This window comes from Gadus macrocephalus, chromosome 14 (assembly GCF_031168955.1).
Source record: "Gadus macrocephalus chromosome 14, ASM3116895v1".
Classification (NCBI taxonomy): domain Eukaryota; kingdom Metazoa; phylum Chordata; class Actinopteri; order Gadiformes; family Gadidae; genus Gadus; species Gadus macrocephalus.
This window is the reverse complement of record NC_082395.1, coordinates 14,812,423-14,832,740: the sequence shown is the minus strand read 5'-3', so window position 1 is coordinate 14,832,740 and position 20,318 is coordinate 14,812,423. Positions and strand designations below refer to the sequence as shown.

General features: G+C 41.8%; 1 protein-coding gene and 1 long non-coding RNA gene across 8 annotated transcripts in view; one reads left to right on the top strand and one right to left on the bottom strand.

Annotated features, from left to right (window-relative positions):
• The window catches only part of LOC132471550 (uncharacterized), a 251,268-nt gene that overhangs the window by 143,855 nt on the left and 87,095 nt on the right, over positions 1-20,318 (bottom strand). The window lies entirely within an intron of this gene.
• neo1a (neogenin 1a) overlaps positions 1,597-20,318 on the top strand; it is a 147,717-nt gene continuing 128,995 nt past the window's right edge. For 2 of the 7 annotated variants that reach the window (XM_060070653.1, XM_060070650.1), the window contains exon 1: positions 1,611-2,472. In XM_060070653.1, coding sequence (XP_059926636.1) covers positions 2,382-2,472 — 91 coding nt within the window. In that variant the 5' untranslated portion in view covers positions 1,611-2,381. Of the gene's footprint in view, positions 2,473-20,318 lie in introns of all 7 variants that reach the window. The other 5 variants (XM_060070654.1, XM_060070649.1, XM_060070651.1 and 2 more) reach the window with 5 other exon arrangements.

Here is a 20,318-nt window from a genome sequence, read left to right as displayed (position 1 = left end):
TGACAACTTGATTGCTGTTAAAGAATGTTGCCCACATAATTAGCACCAGTTTTTCAATACTGAGCGTCTGTAGCCTGTAGTTTTATAGCACACACACACACACACACACACACACACACACACCATGCGTGCACGCACACACGCGGAAAATGAATAATGAATGAAAAATTGTCTGTCTTCAAAACTTGAGGAAGTTTTAGACAAAAACTTCCTTAACACAAAAAAGGAAATTATGGATATACAGGGTGTTTTTAACATACTGGATCCAACAATGATCCCAACATTGACACAGATAATTCAGATCATTGCACTCACAATTCCTGTAAACAGTTGTAGTTGTGAGCGATCTTTCAGTGTGTCGAGAAGGCTCCACACCTGGCTTAGGTCAACCATGGGGCAAGGAAGGCTTCACCAACTTTCTCTTTTGTCCATTGAAAAGGAGCAACTATGCAAAGTGAGTCAAAGCCACGTTATTGACCGCTTTGCCACCATGAAGGCGCGGCGATACAGCTTAATAGTGAAAAAATAATTATTTAAAAAGGCTCTATGCAGTAGTGTATGGCCTTATTTAGTTTAATTTAAGAGCTTTGATGGTTCTATAACATTTTCCAGGTTGATTGGTGGCAATGAGCCACCTCACCTTAAGTCAGAAATTCTATTAGTTTTAAACCTTGTTTCTTGCCTTTTTAGTACATGTCGTTCTGGCAAAATTATGCTGTTTCCACACAGCTTCTAAATAAATATAAAGAGACTTTTTGTTTATTTGTCAGTTACCTTATTTGTAAATCTTTGAGATGTGTATGTGTTGAAATAAATATAATTGTACGGTACTCATGAATCCATCTTTGCGTCTTTACCTTTACCAGTGCTTTAATATAGCCTACAGTATGACAGTGACAACAATTTTGAAGCTCGTACATACCCTTCTGTATCCATCTATTTCATATTGTGCACACGTAAAAAAAAAAAATTTGGCAGTTGGGGGCCTGTGCCCCAGTAAAACTCTAGGTATAGCAACGCCCCTGAACAAAACCCTATTGGTCTGATCTGAACTGAGATCGATCACCTGAAATAGATCCTGCCACACTAAATACAGCATACCACACTAAGTACAGCATATTCAACATGAAAAGTTGCAACATTTTATTTCCCCGTTATGTTAACAGAGGGTCAACCGCAGTTCAGCCTTGTAGCGCGGTGATTTGTCATGTTTGTCCATGTGGCAGAACAGACAGAGTAGTATGTTATGGAGCACTCGAACCAGCGGGTGGAGCTCCTCCTAAGTGAATAGTCTCATTTACTTGGAAAAGCCATCCATTGGCATACCAACAGTTTGCCTAATTGTATTACCTTTCTCGTTAGTTAACGAAGATTAACAATATATAGGCTACCCTTTCATCTTAAGACAACATAAACATTATCAAAAAGATGAATGCATGTCATTGATACTCCCCCATACCATTGTATGAACCTAGATCTGGAAATGGGAGAAGTGATCCCTGTCTTTTGATTTTGAGCCATGTGTTGTTGTCATCATGAGTTACAGGTGTTAATGAATTTGCCCTAGAAATCTAAAGTTTTCATTGAAACCAATTATAGCCTACAGTAAAGAATTTGTTTTCCTATTTTATTGAATGTCTCTTAATTGTCTTAACACAACAGTCTGGAACGACCTGCTGTGCTCCTGAATTTCCTAACGGGCTATTCCATAGATAACAACCATGTGCTGTAATACATCTCTTTAAAGGAATTAGAAACGATCGAACGGTCCGATGTGAATGCCCACGTATAGATGGGCCATCCGTGCCATACTTTAGGTTTCTCCTACGGAGTCGGCCACGATCCAAACTTCCCGTGTGACTCCACGCCCTGTTTTCCGGGGAGCCGTGAAGAAATCCAGCCCTTCCACGCGCTGCTTTTGCGTCCTGTTCCCAAGCGGTAGCTGCGGTGGGTTTTTTCTCTCCGGTTAGCCGTATTGTGATACGGATAAATTTTTAACTGTTCGTATTCTTGCTTTTATCACACTCGAGGGATACCTGGATATAGAATCCGTGCAGTAGTCCGTATTCGTATCTGTTTTCCCCGTCTCGTGCCTCCGTGGCAATGGATTGATTTCATTTTTTTCTTCGACCCCAGCCTCGACCAAGTTGAGAAAACATTCTAACCTGCAGTCTCTCTCTATCCTTACTTCGAGCTGTGAGCCAGCTACATGTTTCACCCGGCCACTTTTCAAAGTAGCTGGTTCCGGATGTTTCTTTACATTTCCTAGGTGCGATTTTGAACTTTTCGTCTTGGGAGTGTATAACAGGCGGCGGCCGAGGATTTACAACGGGATAGCTCCGGGGTTCCTGAAGCCTGCAAATATTTATTTTTGAAAAGTGATGGCCGAGCGGGGAGCACGGTCGCTCCTCTCTCTCCTCTTCCTCACCTTTCTCTACACCGCGTCTGCCGCGGCGAAGCATGTCGACAAAGGTAAGCACTTTAATCCATACCGTGTGCAGCATTCCTGTAAGAATGCAACATGTACCCCATTCTGCAGCTAGTCCATTAAACAATATGATGGACGAATGACATAAATTGAATAAGGCTACTCTTTATCAAATCACATAATTGCGTTTTTTTTCTTCTTATCTTACACGTTTTAAATTGGTCTACTGGTGTGATTGTATTAGACCTGAAAGTCAAATATATTTTCCAATCGAGCAACACATTTTGCCTATCGACACCTTTTGTCTGCATATGTAGTAGGCTACTCCGCTGACTGCTCTATCCAAAATGCAGTTGCACTCCCATTTCTACCCATGGTTTTGTAAGAAAGTGTCGAACGATTAATGACAAATTTCAGTCAGACAAGTTCGAAACCATTGTAGCCATTTAATACGGTAAAGAAATAAGGTATGAACTTGGATGTGTGGAGAAGACTATCTGAAGAGTCATTAGTGCTTAGTGTCAAGTATTATGCAAGCATCATCAGTCCAGTGGACATCTCATTACCTGGGCGTCAATACTTGTTTAGCTGATGAATAAACGGCACCCAATAAATGTGTGGGTGCCAAATGGTTTGAGGCTAGAGCAGCTATTTCAATATTAATTATATTGGAGGTTCTGTATGTTTTATATGTTGCTATATTCGTTTATTTTTTGCGTGGGCCACGTATTTGACTTCCAATCTTCTTTGCTATTTCTGTTCTACTGCATACCTAGCAACCATTGGTAGTACAGACATCAATATTTGCCTGGTACATGCATGAACAAATATGTGCTTTGTAAGGAACTCAAAGCTTAAAAATGGAGAATGATAATGAACCGTTTGTTAACGGTAATGATGTTATGCAAAACTTTAGCCCTGTATGTGTCCAAAAATGAATTAAATTTGTCTCTAGCGTGATAATAGTTGTGTAGTAATGGGACTATAATGTAGAACCTAGGCCTTTTGAGTGATGGGCCTCTGTTAGCTTGTGCCCGCTTGCGTGTGTAGACTGATGAAAGACCCTCTACTGCATGAAAAGCCCTCTGCAGTGGTGCAAGCGTAGGGGAAGCGAGAGAGCGAGAGCCCCTCCTTGGCATTGCTGGATATCAGTACAAAAGAGTAAGATGGGGGTAGGGTGAAAGGGGATGACTGGAAAGTAATAAAGCCAGGAGATTAAGGGGACCCACGAGTTCCTTTGGGAGCCCTGATTGATTCCAGAGTATTGGGCCGGGACCCACACGCATTCTCGAATTTCTAATTGTGGGGTCCCCCCTTCCCTGAGAATATCTGTTTATTCAAAACACATTTCTTGTGAGGCCTAGTGTCATTATGCAGAGCGATCCACAGTCAGGGGGTTCTTTCATCAAAGATCGCTAAATTGCAGTCAAAAAGAGCTTCAATCTGAGTGTGTACTTTGTTCCTAATTTTGTCTATCTAGGGGGCTGGCTGGATAGACTTATATCTGATGTTTTTTTTTGTTTGTTTTACATTGAGACTATGATCAAAGCTATAGCCACATGTAGGAATCAGCCCCTGATGGGCTTCTGCTGTTCAATTTGTACACTGTTCTTTTAAAAACGTTACAAGTTTCTTTTGGGTTAAATTGACTCATTTTCTTAGGGGAAATAAGTGTGGCTTTATAAACAACTCTACCCGAGAAGTGTAAAACCCATCAGGCCCCGGTTTTATCTGTGTAATTGATGATTGTGTGCTGATTATCTCCCTGTGCACAATGCAAATAACTCTCGGAAATGTGTAAACATTTGGGAGACCTTCCTGCTCCCACAGACCCCTCTCCTGGGCCTTATCCATCCAGACCACCTTGTCTGCAACACAGCTAAAGAAACAACAAACAATGTTTTTCAATTCTGCGCTCAGGATCCTTTTTCCATTTTTCTAAAGACTCAAATTCCAGAGTTTTGTTGCTGTTGATGCGACTTTTAGAAGGTGTGTGTGTGTGTGTGTGTGTGTGTGTGTGTGTGTGTGTGTGTGTGTGTGTGTGTGTGTGTGTGTGTGTGTGTGTGTGTGTGTGTGTGTGTGTGTGTGTGTGTGTGTGTGTGTGTGTGTGTGTGTGTGTGAAAAATATAGAACCTTCAAAGAAAACAAAAATTTTAAGAATGTAGTCAGATAAATCACCTTGTGTGAAAAGGCTGACTTTAAGACTTTTAGTTTGCTGTTTTTTTCAGTCGTGACTTTTAGACATCATGCAGACTCTCAAATTGACTCTTGCGTGTATGAAACAGGCATTCCTTTACTGATAACATGCGTATGTATAGGCTGAAATTGCTCGTATCATCCTAATAACATTTCTCCTCTGCGATATGCCTAATTTGCGCAGTTAGCAAAGTGTTTGGATTTATCTGCTTCGCTAATGAAATACGCTCAATTAGGAGATGCTGCTTGTGTCCTATGGTCTTGTACGTGAAGTTAGTGTATGGCTCCCCACTGTCTCGTTTGTAGAGCAGGAGCTAACATAGAAGGGCAACAGATGCTGATACAATGCTGATAATTACTTTTTTTGCATTTTTTTGTAATTGTGCTAAGCCTTTCAGTATGTTGGGTTTCAGCATTGTGGCTGGTATAATTGACAACAGCAGTTTATCTCTTGTAATTGGTGAGAGGCAAGGCAGATCAATACCCTCGTAAATAAATTGCATCACATCTGCTGTTGCATGCCTGTTGGATGTTGAAGGTCAGGCTGAACTCTGGTGCTTATGTTTGCTTGCACCAATGTGGTTTGGCATTCACAAAACAAAGATGTGCCCCATCTTCTATCTTGGCTGGAGGCTTGGCTCTGTAATGTATATTGTTCTACCCCTCTTATAGGAATCAACAATGGAAAATGTTACTCTTTTAAATCCTTGTCATTGGGAATAGTTCTGAAATGGAAGTTGCTACAAGGCAGAATGGGTCCGATATCCAGTAGACATTCCGTCTCCTCTATGTTGAGCCACGACTCATTTTCAACCGACTGCGGAAAGCACACATAAAAATGGCGATTCATTTTACATTCCACATCAAAATGAGGGAGAAGGAGTTTGACGGTCCCCAGATCAATGTATATCACGCTGGATATCCATGACTGATTACTTCCAACGGCGGTTCCCCCTCCCTTTTTTTTTTATTTAATGCTGTACCCCGCCCCAGAATTTTTTGTCTAATGGTTGAACGATCTTTGCACACATGTGGGTTTGTTGTCAAATTCTGGGACTTTGCACAAATTGCAATGTGAAAAGGAACCGCACCAAACCAAAAAATAAACGTTGTTTTGGTCCGGACCAAAGAGAGAGAAGTAATGGCCTTTCCTGGTGTGAATAAGCCCTAAAACTTTATTTTTATTATATAGGTAAACATAATTACTTAAGATTTGTACCATTTGAGTGTATTCACTGTGTAGATATTTTTGTCCCTGCATCTCTAAACTCTAGGCATGTCTGCTGTTCCTACAAGCAAATGTCCACATAGTAATTTGGTTTTCCGCTGCTTGGTCTGAATTCCCTCTTTTCAGTTATAGATATGGTCTCCACGAAGAAAAAAGTCATTCAGTGTTATTTGAGAGCCCTTGCTGTTTTCTAACTTTGAACTCAGAATCCTCAAATGTTCTTCTGTGGGGTTGTTTTGAACGAACGAGGGGGGTCTTAGGTGAGGGTTTCCGTTCACAATAGTATATACATGACGCCGCCGTTCCACTTCCATTCAAAAAGCTTTATGGCACGACAATTGTTTTGAACAGTATTTCCGATGCATTATTTAACTTTATGTACCTTTGTACTTGATGGAAGGATGTTTTCTTTCCCTACGAGAGTTTAGTACTTTGTTATTCCAAAATAATTGAAATAATTGAAATAAATAAATAAATTATATATATACACATAGGCCTATTATTTTGAGATTGTATAAAAACCTTGAAACTCAACATAATCCATTTATTGTGGTGCATTTAGTCTACATATTGTGGTTTCACGTCTAGCTGCTTAGTTTCTTACGCCAATGGTGGGAGCTGCACAGGATAATGTCACATTCAAGCTGTATGATGGTCTATTGAACATGGGCTATTGAAAACAAGACTGCATTGCACACTTAAAATAATTATTAGGAAATCTTTACATAATACAAATCTACATATTTCATTGAGATTGATACTCCGAAACTTTGATTGTATTGTGGGTGTGTTTTCTCTAGATTGATCTTTGTTTCGACCAATCAGTGCTGTAATTATCTTGGTATTGCAGCAAAGCGAGACTCTGCCCCTTGCAGTTTTTGTTTTCCGGCCCAGGCTCTGTGCTGTTTCCCGTCAGAAGTCCTGCTGTAACATAGGATTGCTGAGATTAACTGTGGTCATGACTTGATGATATTCTGCCTCTATCTACATTGTCTTTTAATAATTAAACTTTCTATCTGTACTGTTCTTGGTTAACTCAGATCCTCGGTTCGTTAGCTGATTCTAGGATGGTGTAAAGTATGTGTCATGTATTAGGGGTGTACGGTATAAACGGCATAGAAAGTACACCGGTATGAATTGGCGCTACGTAATGGATTTTGACGCGTTACAAAGTAAGTAACGAGTAAATACAGTTACGTAACTACTTCTTCATGTAAAAATTAAAGTTCTGCGTAACAACTGAACATATGGTAATGAAACGTAGTTCCTTCTTCAATTCGGCGCAATGTTACTTTTCCCAGGGACAGGTTTTGAATGCAATACTGCCTTCTCAGGCAGTATGCTTTTGTAATGGTCCCTTCACAAGCTCTCATTCCACACCTTACGAGACAGACGCTGGTAGCGTGAAGCTGTCTCTACATCTCAGAAATCGCTTCCGCAGGCATTTTCCAAAGCCAGTCCTTACGACAAAAAAAGCTAGCGGTGGAACGAGATCACAAAAGCGGTCTCTGTTTACCTCTGTAAGGACACGGTTCCCTTTCAAAATGTCGATAGGGCTTTAAAGAGGTGGTCAAAACACTCGATCCCAGGTACACGTTACCTGCCCACACACACTTCATCCAAATTGAGATGCCAAAACTATACGGCAAGGTCTGTGAGCAAGTAGAGAAAGAAATCCATACTAGTAAACATTTGCTTTTCAAAGATGAAAGTAACTTGAGAAAAGATTTTGCATTATTCTATGCAGTTTTGCTGCCTAACCAGTATTTTACCCCTTCAGAAGCATTTATATCGAAATTAGAAGTTAAAATGAACATACTGTGATATAATACCGTTACCGTCTATGCCTCAAATCATACGGTGATATACATTTTAGTCCATACCGTACAGCCCTAGTATGTATCTAGCACTTATGCAAATGGTACAGGCAAACAAACTCTCCAGTCCATCAAAGGGTGTTGGGTCCACTCATGTTCTTGAAGGATGTATGGTCGATTAATTGCAGAGAGCAGATTGTGCGAACGGCGCTTAAATGTGCTGCCTACCATCATCTTCTCGCCTGCCCTGTGGATTTAGCAGATTATGCGGGGATCTGTGTGTGTGTGTGTGTGTGTATGTTTAGGTAGTTGCACAGGCGTGAGTCACCCATTGAGGTCCATCAGAACACGCACCACAAGATTCATGAGCAGTTTCTATCCCAAAGCTATCACCATACTCAACTCTGACCTGAAAACAAACCCACTAGTTCTGACAGCATTAATCAGTGACATCCACACCTAATGCAATGCTCTGCACTTTGTATATTTTGCACTACTGTTTTAAGGCATACAATGGCACTGAGTTGACGGTATAGTCACTGTATGACAACATGAATGTACTGAGTGAATGAGATGATGAGAATATATATTTTTTTATTTACTATTTAATTTTGTTGTATTCCTGTGCAATGACAAATAAATCCAATCTAAGAGGAATAACCCCTGTTTTCCGTGTTGCAATGTTAACAAATTGGGACAGTTTGATTGTATCTACTGTGAGGGAACACCGTGTGCTGTGGATGCTTGTAAACATCTAGCAAATATATATCAAAGCTGTGATTTATATGAAAAAATATTTAAAAAGAGCCTCTGATGGAAACATCATTCATTATTTTCCTAATACAAATATTTTGTGTAGATAGCACAGGCATGGGAGGTTTGTTTTCCAGCATCTCCTTAAAGCTTAGTCTATTAAACATATCCCCTAGTACAACTAGCAGTGCCAGTTATGCTTTAAGGTTAATAAAACTGCAGTCTGTAAGAAATCTGTAAAATATGTACTTTGAAGGTTTGTTAAACTTTTAAGTAAAAAAAATTCGTAAGCGTTTTGGACTATTTCGGTAAATCGTTGTTTCGTTACTTGTTTAACTAAGTCCTTCTAAATTTCTTTTTTCTGTCCGTACCCATGCTCCTTGGAATTCTCTCATGGCTTCCCCTGACTTTTTACTCCATTTGCTGAATCATTTTCCGAAACCCTTGAGCTTGTTTAAAGCAGCAAAGGAGGTTAAGAGACACAGCCAAAATGGTGAAACGAGTTGTAGGAGTTGTTAAGGCGCTGCTGTGATGTAATATAATTTCCTTTCACTTTTTTTGTTTGCTTTAGCCTTCTGCTAAATCTTAAATACATTGCACTTTCTATAATGCTTTTTTAACCTTGCCTTTATTTTCTATTTTATTGCTAAAATGCCTTTTTAACTTTGCCCTTATTTTCTATTTTTACCAGAATGATACATGATCTGATACTAGAGAGAAAGGATAAGGATTTGAGACCCAAAGGACCATGTTCCTTTAGATCGGGTTGGAGTCCCAGAGAAAGGACCAAGTTCCTTTTAGGTCCTGACTTGGGTAACTTTGAAGGGTTTGAGACCCGAGTTCTGTCTGGGTTAGAGTCCTAGAATCTGGGTTAGCGTCCCAGAGAAAGGACCAAGTTCCTTTGGGTCCTGACGTGGGTAACTTTGAAGGGTTTGAGGCGAGTTCTGTCTGGGTTAGAGTCCTAGAATCCGGGTTGGAGTCCCACAGAAAGGACCAAGTTCGTTTAGGTCGGGTTGGAGTCCCGACGTGGTACCAGAGAGACTGTTGATCTGCACTTTCTAAAATACTGATCTATTTTACTCATTTTTTGCATATGTTTTCTTTTACTTATCTATTATTTTTTGGTAATGCATGACATTGTTAACTTTGAGTCTGCCCTGTGTATGAAAAGGGCTACATAAATAAAGTTGCCTTGCCCAGACGGTTTGCTTACCCAGGATCTCTGCAGTTGAATATGGTGCATACAACTGCTGTGTTGTTTGATAGCATCAATTGAAAAAAAGTTTCTATACAGTAGTGGGTTACTGACGAATAATTATCGGTCATATCAAATCGGCTGAAATAATAACAGAGAATTAAGAAGATATCCTGCTTTTGCTTTGTCTGCATAAAGACACACCCATTGCAAATTGAGATTTCAATTGTTCAAAGAATCTATTTCCCTTTTGGCTTTGCCCCCACTATGTTATCCATTGGAAAAATAGGACGGGGTGAGAATCGCTAAACGGGCAGATGTGATAGTGGTGGTGTGTTAGAGCTGTGCTTTTTCCGGCCCTGCTCTATGGAGCGAGGAAAATAGTAAGTAAGTAAGTACGTTTTATTTATAGAGCACATTTACACACAGCATACACTGACCAAAGTGCTGTACAATAAGATAAAAATAATAAAAATAATAATGATAATTAAAAATAACAATAAAATAAAATGAGGATAGGCACCAGAAGGAAAAGCAGGGGAAGTGGCAGCCCTCATCACCCAGGGTGCGGAGACCTTTCCTTGAGCTTGGCCCTCACTAGTGATGGAAAGCAGATGCACCTGCACTCCTGATTACCTGAGTTCCATCGCCTTGGTCCCATCCCAGCGTGACTCCCGTTGCCCCTGCATCACATCCTGTGACTTGGATGTAAAGCCAATTGTTACCAAGCAACTATTAAGCCAACTATTAAGAGGTATACCATCAAGAAAGTACGAAGGATAAAGGTATACTTAAGATAATTTCAATGAATGTCCTTTTCAGACCACATTTGTAAATTTCAACCTAGTGTTGCATACGGATGAAGGATTATGGTATTTTCTGTTAATGTACAGTTTATTGCAAAGATTTTAAGAAATTGGAAAACTTGCTTTACAAAGATGTATTAGAAACTGGTTTGATACAGCTATGGGTATCTAATTTTTCTTTTGGCAGAAGTGTCGTGTGATATCTGATACCAGTATTGTTATTGGTCTATCTATCTGTATTCTGTAATAATAGAACAATTTGATCTGACAAAGGCTTGCATTAAGGAAATCGCGCCAAACATTGTACTTACAGACATTCTTAGCCTGCATAATAAAATAGATGACGGCACTGTTGAAAATGAACAGAAGACACAAACGCACGCACGCACACGCACCTCTCAAATATGTCCTCCAGTCATGTTTGTGCCATATGCTGTGTAAGGTGTACATGAAGTGGAGGAAGTGTGTTCTAATTAATCTAATTAAGCAGCCATGAAAACGGCTTTTTGTTGGGCATTTCTACACATTTAGCATATTTGAAAATGTGACTTGTCCTTCAGGTAAAGCAACTCCTTTATCTTCTTTTACTCCCCATCCATGTCCTATGCTTGCACACCGTCCGAAAAAGCCGTTGGAAGTGGGCTTTATTAGCTGCCACTGGCTTGTGAGAGACTTTCTGTGAGTGACTGTGTGACTGTGGACCTAATGATGAAGCTCCCCGTGGGCATTGGATAAATGGAGCCTCCTTTCTTCCCCGGCTCCTCTTTGTCCTCCCCTTCTATCCCCCCACGGTGCCACTGCATTCCCAGCCTGGTGGGGTGGTGTCTCTGGGCCAGAGCCGTGTCACGCACCCCTGTCGGCCCCAAACGACCACTCCGTGGGGGTCAGGGGTTCAAGTGCTCCCTGCTGGTCTCTGCCTTGGATGCCCAGCAACACCATGCCCCCGACGAGGCCATTCCCCCCCCCCCCCCCATGCGAGTTACATCCTTATAATTTTCGTTTCTAATGAGAGAGGAATTGGCTAGCCTTGCATCAGCTAGCCAGTGGTATAACCAGCCCACCAGCGCCCCCTCCCCCACCATCTACCGCACAGACTTCAGAGTGAAGACGGGCTGGGGTAGCCACTCCCCGCTCTTCGGAGGTGGCAGTGTGCTGGCTGGACATTCCTTGCAAGTCAGAGGTTGAGCATGCATTCTTACCAGCCTGGTTTTCGGTAGTTCCCCAGCGTAGCTTTCTAATATAGTTTGAGAGCGTGGAAGCCCTGAACTCGGCTCATTGTTTATGACGGGTAGCTCTTGGAAGGAGAGCTCCGGGTGTTTACCCTGTGTCGGTGCAACATGATGTATGGGCCTGCAAATGAGCTTTCATTATAGCTTAATTTCCCCCCCCCCACAACAATCCATTCTCCTTCCATTAGAGGAGATGCAGTTTTTCATTTGACTTGACTTTGCTACATTAAAGGGCACTTGTTGTTTTTGTCAAAGCGGCAACCATTTTCTATTATTGTTGATAAGGTTTCCTGGGGGAAACAATCGGGTGAAATCCAGGAAGTCATCGGGAGCCTTGGCCACGTGGCTCTTCCTACTGAGTAAATAGAGCCTGAACCTGCCCTCCAGCTTTAGCCTCTGTGAATGAGCCCAGCGCCGGCAACAATACAGACAGGAAGTACAATTTACCCGCACACGAGTGTGCAGGATGCTCATTGTGTTCCTGATTGACCAAGCTGCGGTGTGGATCAAAGACGCACTATTCTCCTTGGCTCTAAAGAAGTTTGGAGGAAGGCATATTCAAGTCAATTGTTTATTATCTTTTGTTTTCTTTTGCATTGCTTTTGGATAGGACCTAATTGATTTTGGAAGCATTACATTCAAAACGGTTCATTCTGCTAATCTTGTTTGATCTACTGACAATATGGTCCAAAGATAGAGAATGATTTAATGTCTTTAAAAATACTTAAAGATTCATTGTCATACCACAGAGGAATATTGCGCACTGTATGTGCATTATGGAGCATTCTGCAAGCATTCCTAATAACGTGGCGTTTACTTGGCATACCTGGTTGTGACATCCTCATTTGTCTTTGTGGTATGCAGACTTGACTTACCAACATTTGTGTCTTCATTGGCCTTTACAGCTGCAGTCCTTTTAAAATCCAACCTTAAATTTCTTTAAGTTATGCATTAATGAGTGGAACTGAAATGCTAGGAATGGAAATTGCATTTTGCCTTTATCCCACCTTCATTTTGGGTTAACGGATCAGTGGCTTTCTGGTCCAAATTCTGAGCTTAGTATAATTGAAATTCGGTTCACGCACAGATTAAACAAGAAGTAATCAGGTTGGCATTGCCGATTTTCACAGATTAATTCCAGTAGCCCGATCTCAACGGTGGCTATTCTACTGGTATATTCATCCGAAATGTCGATCCTACCTGGGATCAACCAGCATATCAAAAAGAAATAGAAAATTATGAATCTGCAGTAAACCCCCTTCTTCTCTAATGGGAAAAAAGATGCCCAGGCTGCTGCATACCCTGCATATCACGTGTGAATAGATTTTTCAGATATTTTTGGGAGAGAGTGGCACAGTCATCTCCTAAGGACAGAGGTGACGTAGACTAATGCCATTTCTGCTTCGGGCTTGTATCTCTCGTATTCGATTTAAAACTCGCGCATAATACAATTGGGAGTCCAAGGAGGTATTCCCTCTCTGCAACGTTTTGTGTTCACCGCAGAACGAGCTCAAGAGGAGGGCAGGGCGGAGGTATCCTCTGTCTTCCTCCATATAGCTGCAGGTGATGCGATTAAAACTACGACGGGGAGCTGCCGATCCTGCCGCTTGTGTGCCCTTTCCTTGGATTCCTCCACATCCCGCCATGTTCCCAGGCAACTAATTTAGCGGTTGTTAAGTGATTTAGCATCTCCTTTTTATGGGGCCCCAGCGGACCACCCCCCTGGTGGCCCCATCCCTCTGCCCGATCAATGTCTGGGCCTGTGGCGTCAAGCCCCCTCCCATTGCGGAATTTCAATCAGCCCCAGAAGCATTGTTGCGCCAGGTGTGTGTGTTCTTAGTATCAAGGGGATGGGCAGTGGAGAAGCGCAGCAGCAGTAATGACGGCATTCATACAGTAATGGTCTTTGTCGTGGCGGCGGTGGTGTGGTGATGACCAATGTGCAATAAGAGGCCTGTTGGTGTGCTCTCATGGGGCGCACGGTTCTAACCAACTGCTGCCTTACGGGCAAACCTCACATCTATTCTTCATCAGCCCTCCCTTCATACATCCCCTTGTCTCCCCTCCTCCTCTCTGTCCTCCCCATAACTGGAGCACAGGCAGAGCAATCAATAACCAAGCCCGCCCTCCCCCCTGCTTTGGCGGGGAGCGTCCCTGCGTACTATTTATCACGACTCCCTCTGATGTTGAATTCATCATTCTCTGTCGACCCTCCTTCCCCATCACCGCTACTACCCAAACACCTCGCTCAGTGTAATTGTATCAGATTGGCCACGGTGATATGGTGATTTGGCCCGCCTCATCTGCTAGGGAGGTAGTCTTTTGTGGCTTTTGTTGCCTTTGTATTCCCTTTTGTCACTTTTTCAATTTTTTTTAATGAAGAGCTCACCATGTAAGTTGGGTACTTTTTATTTGCCTCCATAGGTTTTTTTCCTGCCATGCCTCATTGCTTTCGTCTGTGATGCCCGGAGGTATATTGGGGTGTTTATTTCACACTATTATTACTATTCTTCCCCCACTGACATGTGGTATGCCGGACGTGGAACATTGCATATATGGTAGCAGAAGAAAGCAAACCTTACATGTGCATGTGGGCAGTGACGCACTTAAATTATATTCACACCCTGTTTATTTTTTAGCAACAAATTCTTCCCAACTCATCTGCTTATTAGTGGCTGATTCGAGGGTGGCATGTTAATCATTTCACACTGCAAATGAAGCCAAAATAATCTGACCCTTTTTAGTTTTTTAACCATATTTACTGGAAGCCTCACTCTCTGACCAGACCTCATGGTTGTAGATTCTAGATATATTGTTTTGATTCTAAATGCAACTAGTACCTCTTGTCATGTCCTCTGTCCCTTTGTTCACCGCGGCTAGTCCACACAACCTGCGCTAACCTACGTCTGCCCTGCAGGGAGTTATCTTCCTGTTCCTATAGGGAAGAAGCCTGCCTAGCAGAGGATGTGTAGAGTAAAGGAGACTGGAACATGAAATATGGGAATCTGTCTTTGCTCATTACGCACGCGCCACAACCTTGACGGCCGCATTAGATCTCTTTCTCTCTAAAGCGAGGGACCATTAATAAAATATACAGCACTCTCCCTGTTTTGCTCTTGCTTCCCCCCCATCACTCACCCCACCATGCCCCCCCCCCCCCAACATGGCCCCTAAAGACTCCCTCGGCTGCCTGTCCCCCCATTCCACTCTTTCTCACTTTCTTGCTCTCTCCACCCCCACCGTGGCTCCTGCATTTGGCCAACTCCCACACCGTTTCATCTGTGAGACATATGCAGACCCAGAGCAGGTCTGCATACAGCTCTGCCACACATCGAGCGCTCGGCCCTCGGCTCCCAGGGCTGGCCCCCTTCAGACCCCACCCAGACCCAACCGGTCTCTGGGATGGGAAAAGGAGAGCTTATTGGTGCTGCATTGAAAATCCTTCTGCCAAATTGGTGATATGTGTAAGAAACAGTATTTTGGGGTAATGCGTTGGGTATTCAAGGTAAATATCCTTACTATGGATTTTTGGCTTAAAATTGAGTTGGTGCATTTCAAGGTGGAATAGATTCTTTTTTTAATCACTGTAAGCTTCTCAATCCATATAAAAATTCTTCAATAGTGGAACAACAATACTTTATTATATTGGTTCATTAGATTATATTTCTTTTCAGAACCTTACAAATTCGTCCCCTTTTTCATTCCATGGGCTAACATTTCTACTCAAGATTATATTCATCCCTCAAGATGCACCTGTAAAACCCGGTAAAAGTTTAAATTCCAAGCACAGTTAGAATATGTTGGTTATGTTTAGCCGTTTTTCCGCAACTTTTTCATATTTCTATTGTTTTGAAAGGTCCACTATTCACAGCAAATGTTGTTGTGGGAATAGACAACTGCTTTATATAAACATATACGTTCAAGGCTCCTGTTGAAAGCTGAATCATGCTCAGGGGTTGACACTAACGGTTGCCCGCTTGCCCGGGGCAACTAAAAGTAATACGCGGGCAAATTGAGATTGATATCTGGTTGCCCGAACGGGCAAGTGGATTTTGGGTGGATGTTAATGCTTTTTTTTTTTTTTTAACACTTCTAGAAACGCGATTGTGATTATACAGTTAGAGCTACAAGAAACGTGAAAGTTAAAAAAGACATCTTTGATACTACCTTGGACATTTAGTTATGTACATTTGCATAAAATCATGCAGGTCTACATATAACTGGGCGAGAGCTTTAATAGGTTGCAACAGTGGACTGAAATCACTTCATGGGACGATGTGACCGTTCGATAAATAAGTAATCAAAGAAAAGTTTGTTATTTTTTAAACACAACATGTGTGGAAGCTAACATTCAGCTTCAGTCTGAGCTAGGATGAGTTTTTTGAGCCCCCCAAAACCAGGCCGGGGGCCTGGCAAAAAGAGGCCCGTTCACGATTCTGATTTTTATTTGGGCAAGTGAATATCACATTCGGGCAAGTTGAACATGGCCTGCACTTGCCCAATGGGCAAGTGCTTTTGAAACCTAAGTGTCAACCCCTGATGCTGATAGTACCAGCCAGTGTTTTCTTTTTTTTTTTAGCAATTTTCTTGATGGCAGGAGTCATAATAGTGTTGTGAGCCAGTGGGTGTTACTGTTTTGTGTGCATTCCTCTTCAGCCGTCCCAGCCTCCCAGGGGGTTGGGAGCCAGATAGTATATTTCCGGCAAAACCGAGGCGCTGCTACGCATCAAGTTTTCCTTTGTCTAAGTGACACAAACTGGGCCAGGTCTGATTCCGCTGATGCTAACCATCGTAGTTGCACTGAAGCACAAAAGAAGAAGAAGAAAGTCATACATAATCAATGAAAGACATGGGGTCAGGGGTTAACAGCAGGACTCGGGGTTGACAGCATTATCATCGCTCACATAAAATAAAAAAGTGCTTTGACACTTCTACATCCCTGCAGCGTTTCAATTCCTCTATGATTATACTTCAATCCGGTCTAAATGTGAGTGTGATCTGCTCTGCGTCAGACCGCACCTAAATGCAGCTCTTAGCACTATATGATGACCAGTAATGCCACTAAGTGGTAAGATGGTGCTTTGGCTGACACTGATGGACAGTACAGACAGAAATCAGTCTTTCCGTCTACACAGGCTTTAGAGTCCTTTGCTCGGATTGCTTTTTCCACGGCATCATCCATAATGAGAGGTTGATGGTCAAACCTCTCATAACTTAATCGTTCAGATGCAAAGAAGGGTAAAATACAAGCATTCTATGCTAATGGCCTCAGCTCTAATAGACTTGTTTACGCTCAGCACATTCTCATTTGGTAATGAGAAGGTATTGTTGACTTTGTTGCAATGGGGCGGGCCTTGAGGATACAATGAGGTTCAGATCAGTATATCACTATTAACAGATCAGTACTTTGTGATTACAAATGTGTTGCAGTTATTTTAATGCCTGTACCCTCCCTCATCAGCATGATGAGGGAAGGGCATCAGGCTTTACAAGTGGGTCGCTTGGTCTGCCAGAATTTGCATCACTCTGACCCCTCCCCCATTCGTTGAAGAGCTTCCTCCACCTTATTGCCCCACCACATATCCCTGAAGCGATCTGTTTCCCTGTCGTTCTATCGATCCCCTCTGACACTCATTAATATAGAGAAAGGCCATTGTGCAAGGATAAGGGAGGCTGTTGGATGCTATTTGACATTGAAAAGATGTGTAAATAGAAATGGCGGGAATCGCTCTGTCTTTTACCCATAGCCAGAGGATTATTTACAAGCTAAATAACATTTCCAACAAACAGGGTGAAAAGCAGTGTTTATAAATTATACCGTTATCAGGTTTAGCTCTCAATATGGAGAGAAAATAAATGAATAGGTAAGCTAAAATATGTTCCAGGTTTGACCTTGCACATTTGCTCATAGGTAATTCAACGTTGTTCATATAGCCAAGTAATATGTGAAGGAATTCATCATGCAGTGTCCCTGTATAATTGAGCGTAGATTACTATTCAGATAAAGATTACCATGCTCAGGTCAGTGTTGTCTTGTTTTTGAAAAGACCGTTTTCCTTCGGTTCCTACCATATTAAGGGAGAAGGTGATGTATTACAGTTATATTAAATCCAATTCCACACTGTGATATGTGGGGTTGGATTCAAAATAAGTTACTCAAATGTGTCTCAATTCGGCTCTTGTATCTCTCAAGTGAGAATTTTATGCTTTCCCTTTTATCTTTATTCTCCAGATCCCTCGGATGTTGTTTTTTTTATTTCTGTTTCTTCATTTACATTCATATTGGATTTGTTGGGTGCCATATGCTCCCAAACATTGTCGTGGGACAAGGACCAGACCCAACGTCAACTCTGGTTCGGAGGCAGCTGAGCACGTTCTTTGACTATTTGTCTCAGGAGATGAGAGGCTACGGAGCGGAGGCCTTTCTTGTGCATTAGCCAAAATGAGAACTGAGCGGTTGTGTGGTTGTCCATTGTTCAATTTCAGTCGTCAAGTGCCAGTAGCTCCTTCCTCCGTGTTGTTAAGCTTGTTTGTAGGTTTAGCCCACAGCCAGCTGGCACGTTATACTATTGAAAATCAACAACTCTTCCACAACTGCAATTTCTTTGCTAGTACATATAGTCGTCAATGAGCATCCTTACAGCCATTTCCATTAAGTCTTCAGCTTGATGAAAGCTGATCAAAGTGACATACAGGTGCATCTCAATGAATTTGAATATTTTGGAAAAGATAATTGATTTCAATAATTCCATTAAAAGTGCAACTCATATTTTATATAGATTAATCCCACCCAAATTGAAAAATGTCAAGCCTTTCATTTGTGTTCATCCTGATGATTATGGCTTACAGCTCATGAAAACACAAAATTCAGTATCTCAGAATATTAGAATATTACAAAAGACCATAAAAAATAAGAAGAAATCGTAAATGTCGGCCTTCTTAATAGTATGTTCTCGTATATGCACTCAGTACTTGGTTGGGGCTCCTTTTGTATGAACTACTGCATCAATACAGAGTGGCATAGAGTTGATCCGCCTTTGGCCCTGCTGAGCTGTTATGGAAGCCCAGCTTCCTCTTGACAATACCCCATAACATGTGGGATTCCGATATGGTCAGTGTGCTGGCCAATCAAGCATGGTATTCCTCTGGTCATTAAACCAGGTATTGGTTTAATGGGTATTTGGCTTTTGGCAGTGTGGGATTTGGCTTTTGGCAGTATTTGGCTTTTGGCAGTGTGGGATGGTGCCATGTCCTGCTCGGAAAGGCAATCAGCATCTTCGTAAAGCTGGTCAGCAGAAGGAATGATGAAGTGCTCTAAAACGTCCTGGTAGATAGCTGCGTTGACTTTGGACTAAAACACAGATGACCAACACCACAAGATGACAGGGCTCCCCAAATCATCACTAACTGTGTAAAATTCACACTGGAATTCAAGCAACTTGAATTCTGTGCCTCTCCATTAGGGCTGGGTCTCGCCATTGATTTCCACTGAATCTATTCTATTCCGATTCACAAGGTCCGGGATCAACTCATTTTCGATTTAATATCGATTAAGGATATCGAATAAGAATATCGGGTTAAGGATATTTCCGTTGCAATACCTATTTTGCTTTGATATGAAATATATTCTAAAATATCTAATGCTGTAAATTGTACCCTGAGGGTGATTCACACTTAATCCCACTTGATGCTTTATATGCGGACATCTATGTCGTCCGACGACAGTAGAATCAACGGTGGGTTTAGGAGGATGGGCTTGCAAGGCGCGGGATATGATGTTGGTTCTAATGGTGTGTTCTAGATGCCTCGGACAGCAGCCGTCTGAGTTGCAAGTGGGGAAATCTCCCAGCTTTCTTGCGGCATTTCACGAATGCCCGTCAGAATTCTGAAAGTGAACCGAGTTCAGTGATGACGCTATCAACAAAAATGGCTGCTCCCGTAAAGAGATTTATTTTCTTCGATTTGTACCACGTTGGTCATTTTAATGTCGATTTTAAATGCACTTACAGACTCTATTACATTGCTACTTCATTCCAGTCACCAATTTATGAATTGCACTTTCGAGCTGGTTTGCTAAAGAGACTAATGTAGCTAACAATAAACATAGACTATTTTATTGGGATGCACCTTGAATGAAAAATTGAAATTACATTCAATAAAAACAGATTTTTGATTTGCTGATGTCACATTGTCCAACACCGTGGCCTCAACATCCCAACTAATATCACTGCTGCAGCCTATTCTTTCAACGTAAATGGTAGGTAATTACCTCATCAGCTATTAAAGTCCCACATAAAGAAAACAATTGCATACTATTCATGCTTGAAGAAAATTATAAGTTCAGTTCCTCAGTTACAGCTTCATTTTATTGATGTGATCAGTAGGAACTGGAAGCAGGCATTACTGTGTTATGCAACACATTGGCATAATATAACCATAATATACTAAAAGCCAGACTATCCAGGAATATATGCCCACAATGCTGAGGTAAAGCCATCTAGGAGCAAGATACAATTTAGTAAATACTTGGCTGCCTCGATACAATGAATACTTTTGTTTATGCAGAGGAATGTATGCAGAGGTAGTGCTGGCGCGATGAGTCGACGAGTCGTATTTCTATTGACCGCCTTTTGTTCTCCCATCTCAAACGGCTCACTGTAATTCAC